Genomic DNA, 22,612 nt, shown 5'->3' on the forward strand with positions numbered 1-22,612 from the left:
GGGGAAGAGCTTGTGCTCTCCGCCAACGCCTGCACTGGCAGCCCCCACTCGCTGGGATGTCTCCTCGCCTGCCTCCTGATGGGAGCAGTGTCTTGGGCAAGCACAGGCAGCGACTTAGTCTTGGTCTCTGCCTCTGCCCATCTCCTCTTCATGTTATCTTCCCAACCATTCTTCTTCCCTGCTCCTTTCTAGCTGAGGGAATGAAACCCACAGTGGTGTCAGTCAGGGAAGCGGTGGTGTTGCCATCCTCTGCCCAGAAACAGTGCAGATCTCCCTGCCGCAGGTGCTTTCCTCCTGGAAGCTCGGCTCTGCCTGCACTGGCTCACAGGACACCGGTGCTGCTTGAGTCATCTTCACATCAGCTTTGCTGAGCATTTTGTGGCCTCAGACTACTTCAGGATGCCGTTAGCTGCTTCACAAGGAGCTAGTGGGAGAGGATTGATGGATGCTGGTGGTTTTGCTTGCCTACACACAGATGCAGATGGCTACTCCTGCCTCCCCTCTTGAAGGTGTATTTTCACACGTGTGAGTTGGGTTTCACCTTTGTGCCTGATTGCACAGTGGTGGGAGCAGCTCCCAGGGCTCCTCCATGACGGGTATGGGCACAAGGCCACCCAAAGCAGTTGCAAAGCTTTCTCATCCCAACCCAAACATCTGCATCTCTGCAGGTACTCCTTCCCCATCTGACTGAGGCAGGAGGACACAGCTGTGAAGTTCACTCCATGGTGTGTTGCTACAAGCCTGGCAAACTGGTTGAGGCTTCAGCCATTCCTCTCAGACAACAGACACCTTTCAACCAGCAGACTCCTGACGGCCTGCCATTATTTTAATGTATGGCCCGTAAGGTGATTTTGAGGGGGAAACTCAACACCCTGAGTTTCCCCCTCAAACCACCGCTCAGTTTGGTTGCTGTCTGACCCTCCTACTTCTGCACAGCCCAACGTACTGTCTCGGCACCACATCATCCTGATTTTGGCATTTTAATGCAAAAGCAGCCAAGGATTTGGCGCAGGAGGCACAGCTGATGCTGCCCAGCACCTGGACCTCATTGCCTCATTTCCAAAAGGAAGAGAAGGAAGCCGCTGTCTGGTCATTTTGGCCTGCCTGGAGCGCTCTCTGCCAGCGCCTGCTCAGCGATGCAGCTCGCCTCGGCTGACAAACCTGTGGAAAGCATCAGAAATGTCAAAATTGCCTTCTGCTCTGCAGCGGGTCTACCAGTGATTTGTTTTTCTCTAAGCTGGGCAGCTGCAGGACACGGTAGTCTCTGCAGTTTTAACAGTCATGGCCTCCTGATTGTATTTTTGGATCCACAGCTCAGACACATCCTCCATTTATAGGACGGGCAAACGGCACCGACATGGTCATCGTTTTTCCCCTGCACGCCCACCTTCCCCCTGGGATGCTTAGAAATACGCCTAACTCCTCCTTCCACCCCAAAAAGCTGTCTGTATTTTTCAAGGAGAGGAAGCTGTAGTCAAAAATTATTGTTGCTTCAGGAAAAAAGAAAAAGGTGGCAGGAAGGAATGGGCTTTCCCCCTCCCACCACGTCCAGTGGAGATGGAGGCCAAACTGTAAAAGTCAGGACAAAGCGATGCCAGCCTGAGTGAGCAACCATGCCCCAGGGAACTGGGGCTCTGGGCCTTTGGATAAAATAGATCCCTCTTACCTTCACTTGACGCTGCCTGTGCTGCGGAGCTTCTCCCTTAGGTCGCTTGCTGAAGCTTTTCTTTCTCCCCCCAAACACAACCCTTAATGTGCGCTACAAAAACAGGGCTGCCGGCAGCCCTGTGCTGGAGCTGCCGTGGGTCGTGCTCAGGTGCTTTGTGGTAGGGGAACAGCAGCAGAGCCATTTCAATGGGCAGCAGCTGAAAAAGGGTTTTCTTTCCCAGGTCTGTAAGCATTTGCTGCTTTACAGTCCATATTTTCCCATTTGAAATCAAATCTGAAATCAAATTTAACCGTTATGGCTTTACACGCTGTACCAGAAGAGAGGTTGAAAGGGGAGGGGTGGTGCCTGCAGCCTGCCATTTGGAGGGATCCATTAAAAAAAGAAAGCAATAGAAAAATACAAAAAGAAACTGTCTTCTTGCAGGCACAGCCTCAAGCAAATGCACACGAAGCCATGAAGGAGAGGGAAATGCCTGCACTGATGTGTCTGTCCCCAGACAACAACATATGCTCAGGGCAATATGCACAGACTGAAGGGAGACGAACCAGAGTGATGTAGCTGGACCCAAAACAAAGTTCTCAAGAAAATAAATTCCTCAGTCAGCGAGCATCTGGGTTCCAGGTCCTGAAAAATCAAACACTACACAAAATGGACTATCATAAACAGAGACATCTGACATTTTACTCAGCTGGACAGGACGTTCAAATGGGAGTTCAAATCCCAGGGAATGGAATTTAACCTGGATATCCCGCTGCCTGGATGAATGCTTTGACCACTGTTGAGATCACCTTTCCCTACCCCTCCCTTCTGTTCCATTCCTGCCCCCATCACCAAAACCCCCTTGCAAACTCAGGATGAGCTTTCTACCAGCTAAACCTAGTAAATAAACTGTCCAGCTATAAACTCCCCGGATTCTAGTTGTTCCTTTTTTCTTCTTCAGGGTAGAAAACAGCGAAGCATATCATTTCAGAGCACTGACACCAGCTGATAAAATAATCCTGACATTTGCTTGCTGCAGATTAAAGAAAGCCTCAGCAATTACTGAAAAGCCTCCAAGTTTTGGTTCTGTCAATGACCATCTTTATTCCCTATCACTACAGTACACTAATGTTTAACATCAGCTATCAAATTTCCCATCCTCAATAACTAGTAAAAAATTGTTGATCCAAAGGTGGCATCGTGAACAACCAATGAAAGAAATTTACTGTATCTACCGCTGCTGACATGAAGGGACACAGCCTCCTGCAGCAGGAAGAATTTCTTTGACCTTGTTGGTGTTTGCTGAGGCTGTCAACATAGGAGCCAAAATTCGATGCAGTGAGGAGGATACCAGGCCATTTGGCATAGGAGATACAAAAAAAACCATTATGTAGTTTTCAGAGTAACAATTTTTGGCCACTGAAAACTGCAGCTTGGCTTGAACTGGGAAAATACCAGTAGAAAGCCAACCAAGAACTAGTTTGTTCATACACTGCTTATTTTCAGCTTTTCAGCCAATCTAGCACGTGAATTTCCTGAGTTTACTTTCACCTGACACATGAAAGTGCTTTATGAGCACTGATAAAAACGAACATTCAGTTAATGTCCCCCAAGCTAAACAGATGGAACTGGGAACAGTCAGTGAAATTTTCCTCTGTAGGGGAGCTGGTCTAGTCAAACTCAAGAGCAGAAGCAAGAGGGAGTAGTTTCTAATAATGACACAACACCTAATTGTATAGAACATCATTTCAACTCAGCTGCAAGAAAGCATATCCACATGAAATGCTATTTGCATAAATTACACTTAGCCAGGCCAAGTCCTGCACCCATTGCACTACACGATGGAGCTTAATGCCGACCTCAGTGAGCCAGAGGTGTGGTTCTCAATTGCGTGGGAGTGAGACCAAACCCACAGTCAAAAACTGGGCATAGCAACAAGAAGAGCTGCCCAGCCTAAGAGTTGCCCAGCTTAAGTCCCCGGACTCCAGATAATTCTCCTCCCTCATTCACAGACTGCCCACTCCTGAACACAAGACAAAAAACTTCAACAGGAAGCTCCAGCAAGATTTTATTCAATGGTATACAACAGGGAGAAATTAAGATTAAAGAAGAATTGTATACATTACTGATTTTTCAAGTTGCTAAAACAAACCCATAGTGACAGGAACAACTGAGGCTGACGACATAACAAGAAGCGTGGTCACCATCTCTTTAGTGTCCATACCTGCAAATATATAATATGTTAATGCTTTTTAAAAAATTATGTTTCATACTAGTGCTGATTTGGGAAGATTTATTCTCATTCTACCACAATGTAATTAACATGTAAACCAGATGAAGGTGAAATGCTACGGTATGGAAACCTTAGGAAGTTCTGCACATTTCACTTCCCCCAAAAGTCTATCCAGATACTAGTTAGAAGAGAGACTGAGCAATCCACACTATCATATGCAAGAGACCCTCAGTATCATGATCTTTTGCCCTGAATCCCACTTCAAATATACCCTGCGTGAAAACAAGGCCAAAGCCTGTCATAGCCCCAGACATATTACTGAGCACCCACAAGAAGATACTCATTCATGTCCCCATTTCTCATCATGCTGCCCATGCAATATTAAGTCACTGGCCAGGCAACATGTGCTCAGTTTTCATTACGTGTTCATTAAAACATCTTAATTTCAAAACTATGGTACTCAAGTTGTCATGTCAATGATGATTTGCACAACTGATTGTGAACCAGATCCCAGAGACAATCCTGAACAGCTATAGTATCTGTTTTGCTTTGTTTTAATCTGGACTCTGGTTAAAACTAATGTGTGGGGTTTTTTTTTTTTTTTTTAAAGGGGGGTGGGGAGAGGGAAAATCCACAGTTAAGAAAAGATTAATGAATAAATGGTGCAGAATGAAGCAAGTGACAGGCAAACTTCCTAACTACTCTCAATGTACAATTACCTCTCAAAACACAATTACCCCTCAAAAACCCATCCATGGACCTCCTATGTTATTCTAACAACAGACCTTTGAAAAAGACGAAACAAAACAAAGAATACAGAAATTATGACTAAATGGGCCAAGGCTGTAGCAATGGCTACATGGATATTTGATTTCCAGATGCTAGGAAATCAGCTGTATTAATCTCTGAGCCTATTAGAGTTATAAAACAAATCACCAAGATACAGAGGGACCCAGTAAGACATCCGGCACCTCAGCAGAAATGCTTTGGAACACAAGCAGTTAAATTCAGGTCATTTTCTAAACCCAAATTGCTCATGCAGCAGTATAGTATTCATCTGAGGCTCCACTTTCAGTGAATTCCATTTCTCTTCTGCTCTCCATTCTTTAGAGAGAATGTCAATAGGAGTCACTACTTTTTAACAACTCCCACTTACCCCACAGCTATTTGGGCTTCCTTCAGAGCTCATTTACCACTGGGTGACTAAGGAAAGGTCCCTATACAGCAAGGTGGAGACAAAACCTTTCCCAACAGCAACTATGCCCTCAGACCCACAAATGAGAGAGATTACCCACATATCTGACATTGATCGTTTCTATTAACAGAAGGACAATTGGATTTTTCATCTTGAAATCCGTGCAGGATACCTACTTTTGGAACTCCCATTCCCTGTTGTCCAGCGGGCATACTTGGCGAGTTTTGAGCCAGCGAGAGATGCAGTGGAAGTGGAAAGCATGCTGGAAGAGAAGTTCGGATCACATCATTTCAGAACACATGAATGTATCTCAATGTGAAAACTACCATTGAAAGCATCATGGTGAGAAGAGAGTAGCAAGTGTTTACAGACAAAGGTGGGGAGGACTAATCAGTTAGCTCACTGGTAAACACCAAGGAATTGATCCACGTTTTCAGAGAGGAAGGGAACATTAGTGAAATGGCAGCCTGTTCCACAGTGCATGCAGCGGCGAGCAACTGACTTCTGATGAAGGAGAGAACACAGAGTTTAGCAGCTGCTAAAATTGGCAGAGCAGATGCTGATAAGAAGCATAATCAGAAAGACAAGAAAGAGGATTTCACAGCAAGTAGCAGGGATGATATGTATGTATACATGCTGAAGCTTTCTACCGTCTTCTGGACAAACCAAAGCCTGAATAAAAAGGAACTTGCAAAATTAAAAAGAAAAAAATCTCTATTATGTGTTTAATAAGGACACCCTTTTCCATACCCCATTCAGCTACTTAAAAACAAGATTCCACTTGTGGTAACTCTTGCACACAAAAACATAATTTTGACACTAGAATATTCTGACATGGTTAAAAAAGTTGCTCTTGTCCTCTACAAACAGAATTGCAACATTTATAATCCTGTTCCAGCATTATCACGCTGTAACTTGATCCCACAGCATAGTGAGGATGGACTGAGGAACACGTAGTTATTCCATTATGGAAAATTTTATCTTCCAACTCAGGCCCAGGCTAGCTAAGAGGTATGCAAGTTTGAGTTCACATGCTAGTGGGACCATGTATGAAGGAGTGCATACCACAATGAATTGAAGAGATGGAGATCACACACTAGAACCGTTTTGATCTTCCTCCAAAAGGGGAAGCAAATCACCTAGTTACCCCATATTGACTCCTTGAATCAGCCGGCACAAAGACAAATCAAGCATGCTGACATCCAATTAATCCTATTACCAGGAAAAAAAAGGCATAGCTCCTAGGCAGAACCTTGATCAGGAAAATCATGCTCAAAATTAAAGATCTATTATGCTTCCAAAAAATATGGGTATCTATCTTTCTCCCTTCTCTTCTGTGTCTTCCCTATTATACCTCTCCAACTTTCACTCTTTCTTATTTTTTCTTCAAAGTTCTTTTTTCTGGTGGATTATCTGAAACATTTTATAGAACTTGTTTTATCCTGAGTCATGAAAAAAGGGGATAGCATCACCACACATAAGCTCCACAATAAAGCAGTTTTCCTTACATTGCAGACGCCCCATGCAACTGTGCACTCTTCAGAGGTAGCTGATGCTTGGTTTGCTTGACATTCTATGCCTGTGAAAACAAAGATTAAACACATATATGCAGGAGTAGAAGAGGTACATGCAACACCAACTGGTAGATTTCTTCATCATAGCAAGGGGGGGTGGAGAAGAGCTCTTTGTTTTGTTGCGTTTATTACATCAGGAAATGTCAAGAGCTGTTGGTTTAATGTGTACTGTTTTTCCAAAAGTACCAGATGAAAATATACTTCATCCTGCTTTCCTCCTTCCTCTACATTTTTAGTATTCCAAATTTCCAGAGGGCAAGAGCACATAGCTCATCTACCAGTAGCATGTGTCTGCTTTCCAAATTTTAAGAATAAATATTTTTAATTTGTTCTCTTGTGTTTTAATAGATGTCTTTTGATGATCAGTTGCAGTAGCAGAGCCGTGAAAGAAAATTTACTTAAATTTCTTAGCCAGGTTTCTCTAAATATAAATTCATTGTCTTGTCAGACATTTTGTACTATCAGTTATATTTACAAATTAATTTGCTCATGTAATGCTGGAGTTTGCCGGTCTCTCTTCTATAGTCTTGTGACAGGTAAGCACAGCCCAAAAATACACAATAGAAAATACAGTTTAAAATGTATTTTTGAACTTTTTACACCTTAGAGCCGAGTACCTAGGATGATCCCAAAAAAGATAAATACTATTTATGGGCTTGGGTTATGTTTTACTTTTTGTGTCAGATGGCATGGATGAAGGAGATGAGAGAGGGAAAGAAGGAAGAACAGCACTGAGAAAATCAATCCAGCAACCTGCTTCTCCATTGTAGAGCCTGAAAACTTCACTTTTGCTCCAGCTCAAGAAGAAACTTCAGGAAAAAAAAATATTTCTAACTCCTCCACAGCCAGCAGCACAAACCTATGAGACCAACATTTTACTTCCTGCAAAAGGATGCTTTCTTTAAAAGTCAAGCCCAAATGGTTTAAAAAGACATGCTGATAGCCAGCATGATAGCTCGAGCTTATTTGCTCTGTCCCATTCATTCCTTTCTCCATTTTTCACTCTCTCTTAGGTGTGGAGATGAACAAAATAAAAGAAAGGCCCTTTTATCCCCGAGATGTGAAAGAGATCAGTTAACCTTGGTCACGAGGAACTACTCAAAACAACACTGAGGTCGAAAGAAACTCAGCAGCAACAACTCTGCTGCAAGATTTGAATGAACCTGTATTTATTATATGTTTTACATCACGATGTGATATACCACAGCAGGAAGTCCAAAGCTCAATAGCTGGCCTGCCTATAGAAGAGAACAAAATCCAGTGCACCTGAAATGTCTGATGTCTTAATTCCTTAAGCCCTCAATACATACAGCAATAAAACTAAATCTGATTAAGAAAATGGATGATGCTCAAGAACCTTGAAGAGCTTCAATTACTTTGGACATTTGTTTAAAATTTGACACCCAAGATTGCTGCAACAATTTTACTGTTACTGCAGTATGGACTCATGGTCTTGCTGAGTATCATGGGGCATATTATATTAAGTTTTAAATATTTGGCATGAGGCTGTACAGTAACAGAAAATGGTGAGAAGATGAGTAGTAGGAAAAGGAGAGGAAATTCATTTGAAGGAAGAAAAGTCAACTGGTAAGCAAACTTCAACTCAGGAAGTCTCTGTCTGCTGAAAGCAAGGAAAATATTCCACACACAATCTTGTTTCTTCTCCTCTTTCCTTGCTGGAACCAGGATATTGGGCATATTAGATCTGAAGTCCATCTAGCCCATTTTTATGTCATTTTTGTCTTTTTTTTTTCCCCCCTCTCTAAGTGGCCCTAACCTGTAAGCTGTATGCTTTGGAACACAATACATTTTTTTTTTCCCCAGGCTTTAAAGGACTCTGTATTTTGACTGAGAGTGAGAGGGAAGAAAGGTGGGTTAGGTAAGGAAGAAAAGCAGCCCTGAAATTCATTTTAGTGTTACTCAAACATTTGTTGACCAGCAAGTACAGTCTAAAACATGACAGTCCCAAAAGCTTAAGAGGACAGATGAACTTTGCAGAAATAGCTGAGGAGGAGTTCTCTGGTGGTGATGTAAGGCCCTTCCAACAACACACCCAGATTTAACTCCCTCATCAAACAGGCTGGAGACTACTGCTGGCACTACCACCTCTGACTGCCAAAAAAGGGCATCCCAAAAGCTGAAGCACTTTTTGGTTTCCTACTTGCCTCATTTCAAAAAAGGACAATATATCAACAAAGAAATAAAACAATAAACATTCTCCATCAGAGAATGAAAGCTGATAATTCTGGCTCTTGATAGAAAGACAAGCTATTTACCAGCTGCTGACCCAAAAGAAGCGATAAGAGTCAGACAGTAACAGGTACTGGAGGAATACTGAACGGCTCTTCTTTTGCCTTGCTTTTGACAGAGTATCTGGAGGTGAGGGCAGAAAGATATAGCTAAAACCTGAAATACCTGTAAATAATTGTGAAAGATGCAATGGGAGCATTTCAACTCAGGGAGTTACAGAAATGCACATTATATGATGGTAACTTCTGAATCTTGGCATCTATTAAGAACCATCCCTCTTCCTATACATTTTCTATCGCAGAAATCTTCTGTATATTTACGTAACAAGAAAAGTAGCCCAAGATTTAAGTAGCCGTAATGGCAGGTAACAGAAGTAAAGTACATGTCTTTTGTTTGCAGCTACAGTAATAGCCCAATGCACTGGTAAATTTGATGATAAGAGTTTTCAAAGAGGCTTCCGCTTGAGCAACGGTAGCCACTGCCTGGGTCCCCCTTTCTCTTTACATGTTGCCTTCTAAAATAATGTCATTAAGAGATCGCCTTATTGGGAAGAAGAGAAAGAAATACACATAGCTTGGCTAACACAAAACATCATGTACTCACTCAGAAAACAGAGACAGAAAAAGTGCATATAACCAGGCTGATAAACTTGAAGTACACTTGTTACTTGTCCTAGGAGGAGCGGCTGTCCTATAAGGAACGGCTAAGGACTTTGGGCTTGTCTAGTTTGGAGAAAAGGAGGCTGAGGGGCAACCTTGTTGCTCTCTACAGCTTCTTGAGGAGGGGAAGTGGAGAGGAAGGTGCTGATCGCTTCTCCCTGGTATCCAGTGACAGGACGCGTGGGAATGGTTCAAAGCTGCGCCAGGGGATGTTTAGACTGGACATTAGGAAGCATTTCTTTACTGAGAGGGTGGTCAAACACTGGAACAGGCTTCCTAGAAGAGGTGGTCGATGCCCCAAGCCTGTCAGTGTTTAGGAGGCATTTGGACAATGCCCTTAATACCATGCTTTAACTTTTGGTTAGCCCTGAATTGGTCAGGCAGTTGGACTAGAGGATCATTGTAGGTCCTTTCCAACTGAAATATTTTATTCTATACCCCCAAAATGTAGAATGACCTCTCCAATTTAGTTTTTCAAATTTCAGAGGAATTTCAGCATTTTCCCCTTGCAATTCTCTCCAGTTTCTTAGGAATTATCTGCAGATTTTACTAAATACTTACCCTAAGTTCTCCCCCATCCTATCATTCCTTCTACTTATAACCCCCTTGCATGACACGCAGTATTTCCTGTTAGTATCACATTCTCAAAATATACGTACACAGCTACCATCTTCCACTCCTACTTATGACTTAGCAAACTATATATACTTAGTTCTCTTCCTTTATTCTTCTTATAAATCCAAAATCATTCAACCTGTTAAGCATCCTGACATTCTTCTTTGGATTCTACCTGATCTATCTATCTTTGTGAAGGTGGAACATCAAATGCGGTACTTTGCACCTTACTGTCAAAGAAAGGGGATGGTATTTTGATGCCACATTTTACACAGTTCAAAACTATATCCGTTACCTTACCATGATATTACACTCCACGTTTTATACCACTGTAATAAACATAGTGTTTAGTCAACACTCCCCAACTACCATGTTGCAATGACAGTGCCAGAGAGCAAGTCTTTGAAGAAATCAAGAACACTACTCAAGTAAAATCTAAATAGGACCTGGGTCTTTCCAGAGAAGAATGAAAACAAAACACTGAAAATCTACTCATTCCTTCTGTACACTGAATACAAACCATATTGAGGGCGGGGGGAATCCTTTGACCGTATTATTACTGAGTCATAATGTACACACATGAGGAGAACTGCACGACACTTTAACATTGTTATATCCTAGCTTTTGCATGCCTGACTTTATAATGTTAACAGTCTTCCATTAGCATGGCTGGCGTTACTTTTCACTCTTTTAATGTTTTCCCTTTCAAGGTTTCTTTTCATTACTATGAGAGGGAGACATTTGTATCCTGCATTTTATCAAATTGAATCTTGTGTTGTTCTTCCCTCCATATTCTATTAATTTTTCCTCAATTTCCCATCACTTCACATCTTATGTTTGAAAATCTAATTGAAGTGTTGTTTAACAACATTAATGATCTGTAACAAGGAAGTAAGTAAATCCAGAGCCAACACTGATCTCAGAACACCAATTTAGATACCCCTTCTACTCTGTATATTGTCAATTTTGGTCTGTCATTTGCAGTCCAGGCTTTTTATAACATTGCTTATACCCAACCTAATAATGTGTTATGCTTGAGCAACTCAAAAAAGAAAAAAAAAAAAAGTTACCTATGCCCTCTTCCTTCACTGTTTTTCCTAATCTACCTATACTCTCTCAACCTCACCCCCTTTTTGGTAGGATTTTTTTTTTTTTAGAGAACTGACACACGAAATTGACTACTGGAAAATAACATCTGTCCATTCTTCTTCCAGCTCCTCCACATCTCTCCTTCATCCTCATATGTCCTATTTGCTATTTATAAAGAATAGCAAATATATGAGACTGTATTTGGTCTCTCATGGGAGGCACTATTAATTTTGAAGCAGATTAATAGAATGAAACACACCAGCATCCGTTATCTTACAACATATACCACTTACTGTGAATAATTATCTTGAGTTACAGGATTTTATCTATTTATTCTATATATTTATAGAATTTACAAATGTAACTTATGTTCTAACAAATCTTGAAAATTCCATTTGCCTGTCAGCGACATGCTTTCCTCTCTAATATATCCTAAATCTGAGAAACTAAATAGTAGTCCAGTGTCCACCTCAACTACTTTTCAAGATGGTATAGGTTAGAGGTACTTAAAAAGGAAATCTTTACGTCATAGGACCTCGGCATATTTCATAACCCCTATTCTCACTGAACACTATTCTCTTTAGTGTTATCATTCCATTTCTAATAACCAAGAATAAACTGAGGCATGGATAGGCAGTAGCTGGCTCGAAATACAAACATATCCGTCCCACAGCAAAGAAGTGAACTTGCTTAACCCATTTTCAGCCCTGTGTGTTACAGTGTGTTTTCTCTTTATTAAAAAAAAACTTCTGAAAGTAGTTTTGTAATTATTATTTAAATATGATGTAAAATCAGGTGCATCTCTCACTAATTGTTACTATAAACTTGAGGTCTCATTTTTCTGAAACGTTTTATTTTCATATAGGCTTACTGACAGTAAGTTACCATTACCAGTAGTTCCAAGGGCTACTGCATAAAAATAAAGTGCAACAAAACTATCACAATGGGATCATGACGGGCCATTCCCAGACACTGTAGCTGTACTTGCTTTTGGTTTGGGGGATTCCACATTTTAGTAGTATTCGCAAATTTCTGTCTGGGGTATATTAAAAGGTCTTCTGTCCTTCCTGACTCAAACAAGATGGATAGTTATGGTGTCAACAATATCCTGTCAGCTGGGGGGGGGGAAATGGTTTTGTACTCATTACCAACCCTTTATGGGATTGAAACCAGTGACTTTGTGTACGCACACCTATTTCAAGACAGGAATTTGTACACTTAATTCCATTAATTCCACTTTATTTTCCTACATAGCAAGCATACTTGTTAATTGAACCATCTAGATTATACAGCAAAAACTCAAACCAATATTAGCAATACTTTGTTTTTTATTTCAGCATTTGATTATTCTCCTTTGTAAATGAACAATTAATTCTCTAGGTGGCTACAAAATTTCCCACACTGTAACATTAACTAACTTATGCAAGGTAGTTTTTGTAGAATAACAAGTCAAATGAAGTCACTGGTCCAAGCCTTTCCTGGCCAGACACAGAAGATGTTACAAAATTTCATCCTAATGAGTGTCATCAAAAAGTTGATACCTATAGTGACATCTCCAACCCTAAAATCTAATATCTTTCTTCGTGAGCAATACCTGTCGACCCTGAATAATTTCAGTTCCTCCTGCCTCTTTATTATTACTCCTTTTCCTCTTTGTTGCATCCCAAATACACTCAGCAACATCATCTCGTCTGTAGATGCGGTACCAAGTGATTCTGCTCTTTACAAGAAAAGGGTCAGGGAAAAGCAGTATGGTGACAGAGGTCACACAAATAGATTATAGGATTTCAGCATTACATAAAATAGAGCTTAGTATTTGCACTGTGAAGACTCAGTTCCTACCTGAAAGCTACATTTGCTGAATTATACCTTCAACAGGGAAAATTTCAGCTGTGCATCATGTACAAGTCAAAACCGTCAACTGTCTTCCCCACCATTTACTTACATAGATCCATAATATGGTTTCTGCAAATGGCACAGTTATCAACCACAATGTCCCATGCCCACAGAGCTACTGCGTTCCACTAGAGAGAGGGGAAAAAAAGAAAAACATAATTTTGACTTAATCTACAGCACACAGAAATCCTTGTTATCCCTCAAGATTGCATAAATTTTTTAAACGGAAAAGCTGGGATATTAAAAAAAAAAAAATCTTAGAAGTCCAGAGTAATTCAGAAGCTTACTAGAAAGCAGTGGTACATTCCTCTCACATACCTCCCAGACCCAATGTCTCCTTCCAACTTCAGAAACAACAAGATAACTCCCATAGTCCCCTTTTTTGTGAAACAAATGCAAACATCTGCATTTCTATTCAAGATCCAGAGGCAAGGATGCAGCTCATGCCACAGCCTCAATTCTGATGGAAAGGACAGTGCCTTGCAGAAAGGCCAATCCAGATGCTATTTTGTTAAGAGGAATTTCCATTATTCGCAGCAGTTCTTCTAGTAATCACCCCCCAGAGCAGTTGGGGCCAAGAACTAAAATCTCTAATGCTATCCTTCACTGAACTCCTGACTCTGCAAAAAGGTTACTAGGCAATGACCCACCAGCAAGGCTGAATATAAAAATTTGAAAGTACTACCAAATTAACCTGTCAAAGACTTTGTTGATAAAAGAAAAACAGAACAAAAAAAGGAATATCTCTGTCCCATGCTACTTTAGGGGAAGGGTTGATACAAATTTCCATGGCAATTTCAGAAAACTGATTCAGAATAAGGACTTTAAGACAAGCTATGCAGAAAAGCATAGCACCTTTTCATTCCTCCCCACAAAAAACATAATCAGGTCTTTTGTAAATTCATGAAATATATGGGCTTGCCTTCAACATTCAAAGCAATCCAACAGCATATTGGTAGCCAGGATAATCTTCATTTACTACTTAAGTAGTCTAGATATTTTGTTTCCTTCCATTTTTTCAGTAGATTGTATTGACTATTCTACAGTAAATCTTCTCTACTTTATTCCATTTATGTCTCAATGTTTTCATTGCTTCCCGTCAGCTCGGGATTCTGAAGGAGGAATGCAGATTGCCAAGTATTGATAAGCAGTATCAATTTTGATAAGCACTTCAATTTTTCATAGTACCGATCTAAAAAGTCACCACACTACTACTAGATCTTTCAGGAAATGGGTTAGTAGTGATTTCATTTTTTCTCCCCATCTTCTAACTTCTAGCCAGCCTTCTGGCTGAGGTACTCATCTCTCAAGGACTCCATCCACACTTCAAGGCAGCTAGGATAAAAGTTCCCAGCACCCTTATCTCTCCCACACCATCAGGTACTTAATCTCTTGTCCCAACACAAGCTACTCTTGCGACCCACAGACCTGTACTGAGCCACACATGCAACAAATGCGCATTGTTACCTTGCTGGGGAGGAGGAATGCCACTGACACATAGAAGGTGCCACTTCCTGCTCCTCTCATGTGCTATTATATCTGTCCCTATTTCCAAAGAACAAGCTATCACGTCATCCAAACACCTCCTTCTGCACCTGCAGACCTATACAGAGCTAGGGGTTTCCATCATCATTGGTGACAACTGCATCTCAAACAAACTATGCCTGGAGACCATCCTTCGAGCCAGGAACCACTGTTTGGAAATGTTTGCTGATATCCAGTCCAGGGGCCATTTTTCTTCAAATTCTACCTTAGTGCAAGCCCACACAGCCACCTTACTTCCTCTGCACACTCGTGCAACAGGTTTGGACTATTACCAGGATCCAGCTGGTGACACTGGACAGAAGAGTGGTACTACGGCTGTTTTGGGGATGCAAACAAAGCCAGGGTGACAGGAGAGTATTTGCTGACTACACACACGTTGCTATGGCTTGATTTACAGAAGGGAAAAAAAAGCGGCCACACAAATTTGTGCGAACCATCTTATGGAGCACATGGGGCTGCTCGGGTGACTGGGCCAGAGCGGCTGGGGCTGAGGAGGAGGCAGCACTCCACGCCTGCTCCCCGGCCTGAGCTGCCCAGAGGCTCCACGTACCGCGCCCGGCCAGGGAGGGCACAGAGCAGCCGAGGCCCGGCACGGCGGCAGCGCCCGAGAAGAGCGGACGGCGGAGCCCCCTGACAGAGGCAGCCCCCTGAGGCCTCCCTCCTCCCCGCTCGCGCAGCCCACGCCAGTCGCGCCCCCTGATTGGTTAGCCTCCGCTCCACGTGCGGCGACCCGCCTCAGCCATTGGCCCGGACGCACGCCAAGAATCCCCGCAGTCACCGCCCCGCCCCTCCCGCCGCGCCGGTAAGGAACTGGGCTCCTGGCTCCGTGAGGGGAGCGGGAAGTCGCCCTCCCCGCCGCCTCGCTCGCCGCCAGCAGGCCGGCCCCGACCCCGGCCCCCCACCCCTGCCTCTGGGGCCAGCTGGAGGAGCGCGCCGGCGGGCCTCACTTTCTTCACTTCGAAGCGCTTCTTGCCGGCGCCGCTGTTGGTGCCGCTAGGGGTGTCCACATCCATCGCGGCCGCCATTTTGGATGCGTGAATCGCCTGGCCTGCTCCGCGCGCATGCGCGGCGGGGAGGGGCGCGGGGACAGCGAGCGGAAGGGGTGGGCGGGGCTCCCTCCGCGTCCTGCCCCCTACCTCGCCCCGCCCCGTCGCCAACAGGTGCGGGGAGGGCAGAGAGCGCGCCGCCGGGGGGAGGCCGGGAGTGCGGTCACGTGAGGCGGGCTCTTAAAGGCGCCGGTCAGGGCGGGGCCGCGCGCCGTTACCTCATCCCCCCCTTCCCCCTCCCTCCCCCCCCAGCGCGGGGTTGCACAACCCGAGGAAGAGAAGGGGAGGGGAGGGGGCGCGCGAGGAGCGGTGGGGGAGGTGCGTTTAAAGGGGTACGCGCCCGAAGCGCTGGGGCGGGGCCCTGTGGTTCGTCAGGCGAAGCCGGCGGCGCGGGGCGGGGGGGCACCGAGATCGGCGCTGGCCCTGCGCCTCCTTCCCTCCCTCAGCCTCGCCTCACCGCGGCCGGGGAGCAGGTGCCGCGGGCCGGGCTGCGTGGCCCGGCTGAAGTCCCCCCCCCCCGGGAGGGCTCGCCGGCCGCCGGGGGAGCAGGGCCACCGCTGCTCGGCCTCACCTCGCCTCAGGCAGCGCCGGGGGCGTCCCCGGCCTTCGCAAGGGGAGAGGTGCGGGGCCAGGGCGGCAGAGGGGCGAGCGGTGCCCGGGAGCTGGCTCAGGCGGCGGGGAAGGAGAGGACGCGGGGCAGGTGTGGGACGCAGCCCCGCTTCGCTGTTGTTACTGAGGTGGGGGCTCCCCTGTTCACTGAATCGCAGGCGAGGTTGGCTCCCGCACGGCGAGCAGCCGGGTGAGGCGGCGGCCTGACAGGGCGTTTGGCTCCCCGTCTGCGGGATCGCTTTTCAGTGCAACCCCAGACCCCACAAGCTGCTTTGCATACTCGGGCTCTGGTTCTTGTATAGCGCTTCACTAAAATCACTTGGGATTTGTCTCTCTGCCCTACTATGAAGGGCTTCAGCCCTTAGTAAAATTTTTGCGCGTTTTCTTGCATCGTTATTGATCTCCAGCAAGCGCAGAATGAGGTAGGGTCGTTGGTGTTACTGCTGTAGGCCTTTTGTTCGCTAGCAGTCCAGGTATTTTTAAATGGAATATCAGAATTGCTAGTAAAAGAATTCGCATTGTCCAGACTACTCTTTTGGCATGCAAATTAGGCTAACAATAGTTATGATCAACGTGGTTTTTACTTGTGGTGCTAGAGCTGTCCAAGCCCTGCCTATTCTGTTGCAAAGATGAAGACAGCAGGCATGGCAGCCAGTACTGGGAACTTCTTTCCATCAGTACAGCTCAAAGAACTTTTCTGAGAAGGTCAGTAGTAGTAGTCTCCAAGATGTGGAAACTGAGGTGAGGATACTCCCCAGCAGGACAACAGCAGGTCTTGAAACGTCACCCAGCTTCACAAGTCCTTGTAGACATGCTATCTCTCTGCAGAGTCAACCCTTTTAAATCAATTTTTATACCATGTTGCTGCATAGATGCAGGAAGGAGGAGATAGTAGAAGCATAGAAAGGGCGTTCCCTTGCATATATACAGGCAAGCAATATCTATACTGCACCTATCATAAACATTTGGGCCAAACAGCACATTTCCAGTCTGGCTCCATCATATCCATCTTGCTGTGTGCATACAGCTTTTACCTGAAATCCAGTGCCTGCTGGGATGGGATGTCTGGCAGTCTCGAAGTAAACTTTAACCTCAAGTAGCGTCCTGTGGTAAGGACAAGATGGTGCTGCCATTGGATGTGTTGGAATAATTTTCAATAGGGTTCATATTTGAAAGACATGTAACACTTGTGCCTTGAGTTAAGCACGTACTTAAATGTCTGCAGGGTCAGGTTGAGCCTGAAAGTTGTGCACACACACACAGAGTAAAGTTAACTTTGAAGAAGAAAAATGCCCTCTCTCATCTATACACCCTTTAACACCTCTAGTTATCTACATGGAAAGTTTCCATTTCAGTTAACTGCCTCTTTCCCCGGGTGCTGCTCAGTTATGGTGCGTCTCTTATTGCTAACAATAAAATGACGCTGCACAGATGCAGGTTTTCGTTCTGTTGCTCCTTATTCAGGACTGTAGTGTGAAGGCCATTGCAAAGGAGTATTTTGAAAATGGGAGGTGGGTGCTTGAGAAAATTGATTTTTCACCTTCAAGAAAATAGCTCTTTTCAAAGCAGAATTTGCAAGATTTTCTTTTTAATAGAAACAAGAATTTTAACCCTAAATCTGTATGGTAATGTCCCCAGTAGGACATTACTCAGTAGGAATCCAGGACATTCAATAAACATGTACAGTAGGGCATATGCATACCAGAGAAATGTTAACGTTCATTTTCACTTTAAATGACTGGTGCAATATAAAATTATAGTCTTCCCACCTCAGCTGATGTCACCACGGGGAGATGGTTGCCAATGGGTAAAAGCCATGCAGGCAGCAATCATATGCTCTGGATTTATCTTTCTGTATCTGGCAGCAAAAAGAATATAGCAATGCAGATCTTGAGTTAAGTCTTGCTAAAAAGGTGCTGTTGTTTTTTGAAAAAAGATAACAAGTATGGTGCAGAACATAACATATATCTGCATGCTTATTTATTCAATATTTACTGATTTGTGTATGCAGATACATAATACCAACAATGGGAAGTGCATTAAGAGATCTCCAGTGTGCTTCACAAAGTGAAATTAGTGATGGTATTCCCTAATAGTCCTGCACTTCATAAAAAGGTCTGAACTACCCTCTTTACTGTACATGAAATAATCTGTTTTCTGTTGATTTTAGTGCCATCTCTAATTTCTTTCCTCCTAGGAAAAGTGCAGCCCCTCAGACCTGTTTTCCCCCTGTTATAGAAAGGTGTTGGTAGCTGCTGCAGAAAGAAAGGCTGCAGCTTTGAAAAGCATCAGCCTCAAAAGAAACATAACACTGGTCCAGATTACCAGGGATGCTTTGATGAATGGATCATTTTTCAAATCACCGGGACGTGCAGGGGAAAAGGAGGAGAGTGCCACGCTGAAAAGGCAGGGAGACAGACAGACTAGGTGACACATGACAACTGCTCTGAATATGGTTAGTCCCAATTAAAATGAGACAAACTCCCTCTCCCACTTGTCAAAAACTGTTCCAGCAGGCAAGGTACCAACAACCTGCTGACTCCAGTGCAATTACCTTCCAAACCCAGTGTCTTTCACTTCAGTCATTGTCTTTCTCCTTTACAGTCCTTCTGTTGGCGTGGTTTTTTCTGCGGCCACCAACATTGTCCTACGTGGGATTTATCCCCCAAATGATTCCTGCTCCCATACGTGCACCCTTTGAAAGTGTGTGCCTGTCTGGACTGCTGTGGAATTGCGAGTGGAGGGGCAGCTGCTCGCAGCCCTGGCTCTCCACAACTGCACCCACGCGGGGACCAGGCAGAAGGCCCGGTGGTGGCACTGACAAAACTTGTTCCTCCAAGGCACCAGAACAGAGGGATCCACGTGGCAGCGGGAGGATCCCCCCCAAACTGAGTCAGAAGGAAAATGCACACAGGAGAGGTTGCTTTGCTTTTCAGTCCTCGCTGCCTGAGCCTTTTGCATTCCACTTCCCAGCCCCGCAGACAAGATGAGCATCCTCTGTGCTCAGGACTCATCCTCACCGCGCACACCAACGCCACAGGATCTCTCCGGGGCACTCTCAGGAATGAAACTGTTCTGAAAGAGGAGAGAATTGCAACACTTTCAAAAAAACCCAGAGCAACACCTTTCCTTTACCATACATTCGAGAGTAGGGATGGGCCTTCCAAGACTGCCAGGAGCAAAGAGCTGGGAAAAAAGGGAGGTGGCCCCTTTCTAAGTGCTAACAAACCTCAAGTTTTTCTGCTGCCTTTTTGTGCTTCACCCTCTCAGTGCTGCCTGCTTAAGGTGTGATTTCAATGGTGCCCTAAGCAGCGTCAAGCAGGAATTACCTGGTATATGAGACCAGTTCCCATCCAGTGGTTGCAAACCAAGGAGTAAAAATCAAGTGCATTACTTTTTAAAGAACTGTAGGGCTGGCTGGCTGCCCTCCAGTTGCTGATGCTACTAAAACCATTTGAATTTACTAAGTTGGGATTTCTAGCACCCTTTTCTTTTGGATGCCCAAACCCACAGACAGCATTCACAAATGACTGTTGGGGCAAAACTGAATCTACCGTCTTTCCATGTTGCCACAAAACTTCTCAAAGTTCATGAAGTAAGCAAACAACCTCCTACCAAGGCTCTGTAGCATCCCCAGCTGATTCAGCGTGCTTGGCATAAGAAAGCTGAATTCAAAGTGCAGAGCCAGAGGGGTAGATTAAGCAATATATCCCATAGATTTTTGGACCAGACTGTGCTTGGTTTCTGCAGAAACCCAAACCCCCTGCCTCTGTGCATGTTTTCCAGATGATGGTCACATTATACCCCATATAGTACCCCTGGCTTTGCAATCCATTGCTTAAACCTCAGGAGAGAAATGGAGCCTCCAGCCCCCAGTAATCCAGCTAAGAAGAACAGATGAGATTCCGAGAGAGGAGCAGGTTGTACCATTTCACGGGATGGTGACTAAAGGTTGCTCTTCCTTCATAGTATTTTACCTGAAGCTGCTTGATAACTTGCAGATAAAATAACATCCAACAATTGTGACTGCCTGTAAGTAAGTGCTTGCAAAAACTTAATGGCTGTGCCCAATCTCCTGCAGACAGCCTTTCCCCGCACGTGAAAAAGAGCAGCTGGAGGTGTGGCTCTAGGCTCAACAAATGACACCGTCCCCACAGTGGGCATCCCAGCCCCACATCACGCCTGACAATCACCAGCAGCTGATACAGAGAAACGTCATCAGGATCAACAGACCCCAGTGCATTATGGTGAGGATGTTGGGCTGATTCCTCCCCGCTTCAAGAACGGCTTTGAAGCCATCCCTCCTATGCATCAACACCCCTACACTCCCCATCCTAATCCTCACCCCCACCAAGGAACTCCACCTCAGAAGGAGTTCAACACCAACGCCACCTCCTCTCTGCCACCCCTTTGCAGTTCTGGGCACCAAGCTGCAGATGCCGATCGCATCTGGCTGTGCTGCCACCTCCCGAGAGAAACCAGCATCCCAGCTTCTGCTCAGAGGAGAAGACATGTTCTGCAGCCAGGCTCACAGCCTGCGCAGAGGTCCTCAGGGGAGCCAGGGCTCTCCATGCCGCCTGTAGCCTGGGGAGACAAGACGTGGGCCCAAGAGTCACCATACCTCTAGGTCAGCTGCAGCCTGGCCGCCTCTTTTATTCACAAGGTTGAAGAAGAGGTGGGAGGGTGAGACTGCCTACAGCAAACCGAGACAAAAAATGCACACACGGGAAAGAGTGAGGGCTTGAGAGAGAAAGAGTGCTGCTTTAACCTGAGCTGGGATCCTGAAGAGGTGCCAGAGACAGAGGCTGAGATTGTAATTCAGAGAGAGGGCAAGTCTTTCAGAGGGTAACAGGAAAGCGGTAGCGGGGGAATGATTGTTTTTAACTTGAACATACCAGAAGAATTGCATGAGGTGACAAGAGACTATGGGATAGTCCAAGTGCAGGAGACAGCACCACTAACCACACTGGAGACATTGTTTGAGTACCAGGTCACAGTCTGGATCTCCCTCGTTGCTTAGACAAGAGTTTTCAAAGTGCCTTTTATCCTTCTAAGGAGGATGCAGAAAAAGGAGAACGTTATGATAGCTCAATACAAGTAGTTACATTCATCTACTACTGCATGTAAGCAACATTGGAAGATGCTGCCAGGCTAATTAACAGTAGCCTGGAAAAACCACGAGAGTAACCAAAGTAGTAACACAAGCTTGCCTGCATATAAATCAATAAACTCCTACTGATTTGGGAAATCCATGAACCTTCAGTAACACGAGGAGAGGCAGTTCCAGACTGCTGTGTGGGAGACACTAGAACACTGTTTACAGATATTCTTATCTACAACTTCTCCCTGACAGTCTTGAATGTGGGGAGAGAGAGAGGGACGAAGCGCTAAAATCAGAAAAAACCATTATCGACAAAGGGAGGTCTGGAAGCTACCTCCACTGAGTCAAAGGTTTTGATGCTGTTTGAAAGGAGGTGAGAACCATCAAGCTACAGCTTTGCATTTGTCTTCCCCCACTAATTCTTTGTCCTTTTTCCAAAAAAACACAGTATCCCAAAATTCCTCTAAAGATCTCTTCTAACTGAATCAAGTTCCTAACTGCAGGCCCCGCTCAATAAGACACAATTCATTAGCCTTTGCCATCCTTCTTTGTCACAGTAGGAGAAATGCTGCTGCTATGACTAAAAGCATTTTGTTGAAGCCCCCAGTAGTCATAGCAAAGGCACCATTTGGCAACTGAAAACTGTAAAAATCCAAATCTAAGCTTTTTTTTTTTGAGGGAGGGTGGGAATATGAAGGTAGCATTCAGATGTGATTTCAGGGCAAAAAAATAACTAATTTTATACCACTTCTTCTTGGAAAGACACAAAGGAATGGGAAAAACAAATTAGGTGGCCCACAGACATGACAACTACTGGTGCAAAAACTGTATGGATATTACAAAAGAAGCCAAGAGTGAGGGAGCCAGCAGTCCCCTGCCTCCCATACCAGCATAAGCAGGAACAAAAAATTGTGGTACGTAACTCAGATAGTTCTCAGAAAGCAGGATTTCAAGTATTTCTGGCATTTAACCTCTCTCTCCCATTAATGCCTAGATAAAGACAGTATACTGTATTTAGCCTTGCTTTGGACTCCACTATAAAGTTCATTATGGCATCTAGGTCAGCAAATCCCACAAGAGATGGTCTGCCTGTCAGTTCTGTACTGAACAATAAAATAAATTAATAAACTGTCATACTTCTTTGCAGGTTCA

The 22,612-nt window shown here is 44.5% G+C and overlaps 1 protein-coding gene and 1 long non-coding RNA gene across 2 annotated transcripts; one reads left to right on the plus strand and one right to left on the minus strand.

The window, feature by feature from the left end:
* Positions 1-3,691: 3,691 nt before the first annotated feature.
* On the minus strand, positions 3,692-15,838 carry RBX1 (ring-box 1). The gene is made up of 5 exons (XM_075154280.1): positions 15,652-15,838; positions 13,209-13,287; positions 6,585-6,655; positions 5,253-5,338; positions 3,692-3,872 (listed from the first exon to the last, which is right to left on the minus strand). Exons 1-5 carry the CDS (start codon positions 15,727-15,729, stop codon positions 3,860-3,862), a joined length of 327 nt encoding a protein of 108 aa, XP_075010381.1. The 5' UTR covers positions 15,730-15,838; the 3' UTR covers positions 3,692-3,859.
* Positions 15,839-21,789: 5,951 nt separating this feature from the next.
* LOC142086455 (uncharacterized) lies at positions 21,790-22,612 on the plus strand. Its single transcript, XR_012675133.1, has 2 exons — positions 21,790-21,833; positions 22,223-22,612. It is a non-coding gene; the product is annotated as an uncharacterized LOC142086455 (long non-coding RNA).

Source organism: Calonectris borealis, chromosome 1 (genome assembly GCF_964195595.1).
Source record: "Calonectris borealis chromosome 1, bCalBor7.hap1.2, whole genome shotgun sequence".
NCBI classification, from domain to species: domain Eukaryota; kingdom Metazoa; phylum Chordata; class Aves; order Procellariiformes; family Procellariidae; genus Calonectris; species Calonectris borealis.

Coding starts and splice junctions, on each gene's coding strand:
- RBX1 (XM_075154280.1), bottom strand. CDS start 15,729: ATGGCGGCCGCGATGGATGTGGACACCCCTAGCGGCACCAACAGCGGC. Junction 13,288..15,651: donor AGCGCTTCGAAGTGAAGAAA/GTGAGGCCCGCC, acceptor CCCTCTCTCTAG/TGGAACGCAGTAGCTCTGTG. Junction 5,339..6,584: donor TTGCATGGGGCGTCTGCAAT/GTAAGGAAAACT, acceptor CTTCTCTTCCAG/CATGCTTTCCACTTCCACTG.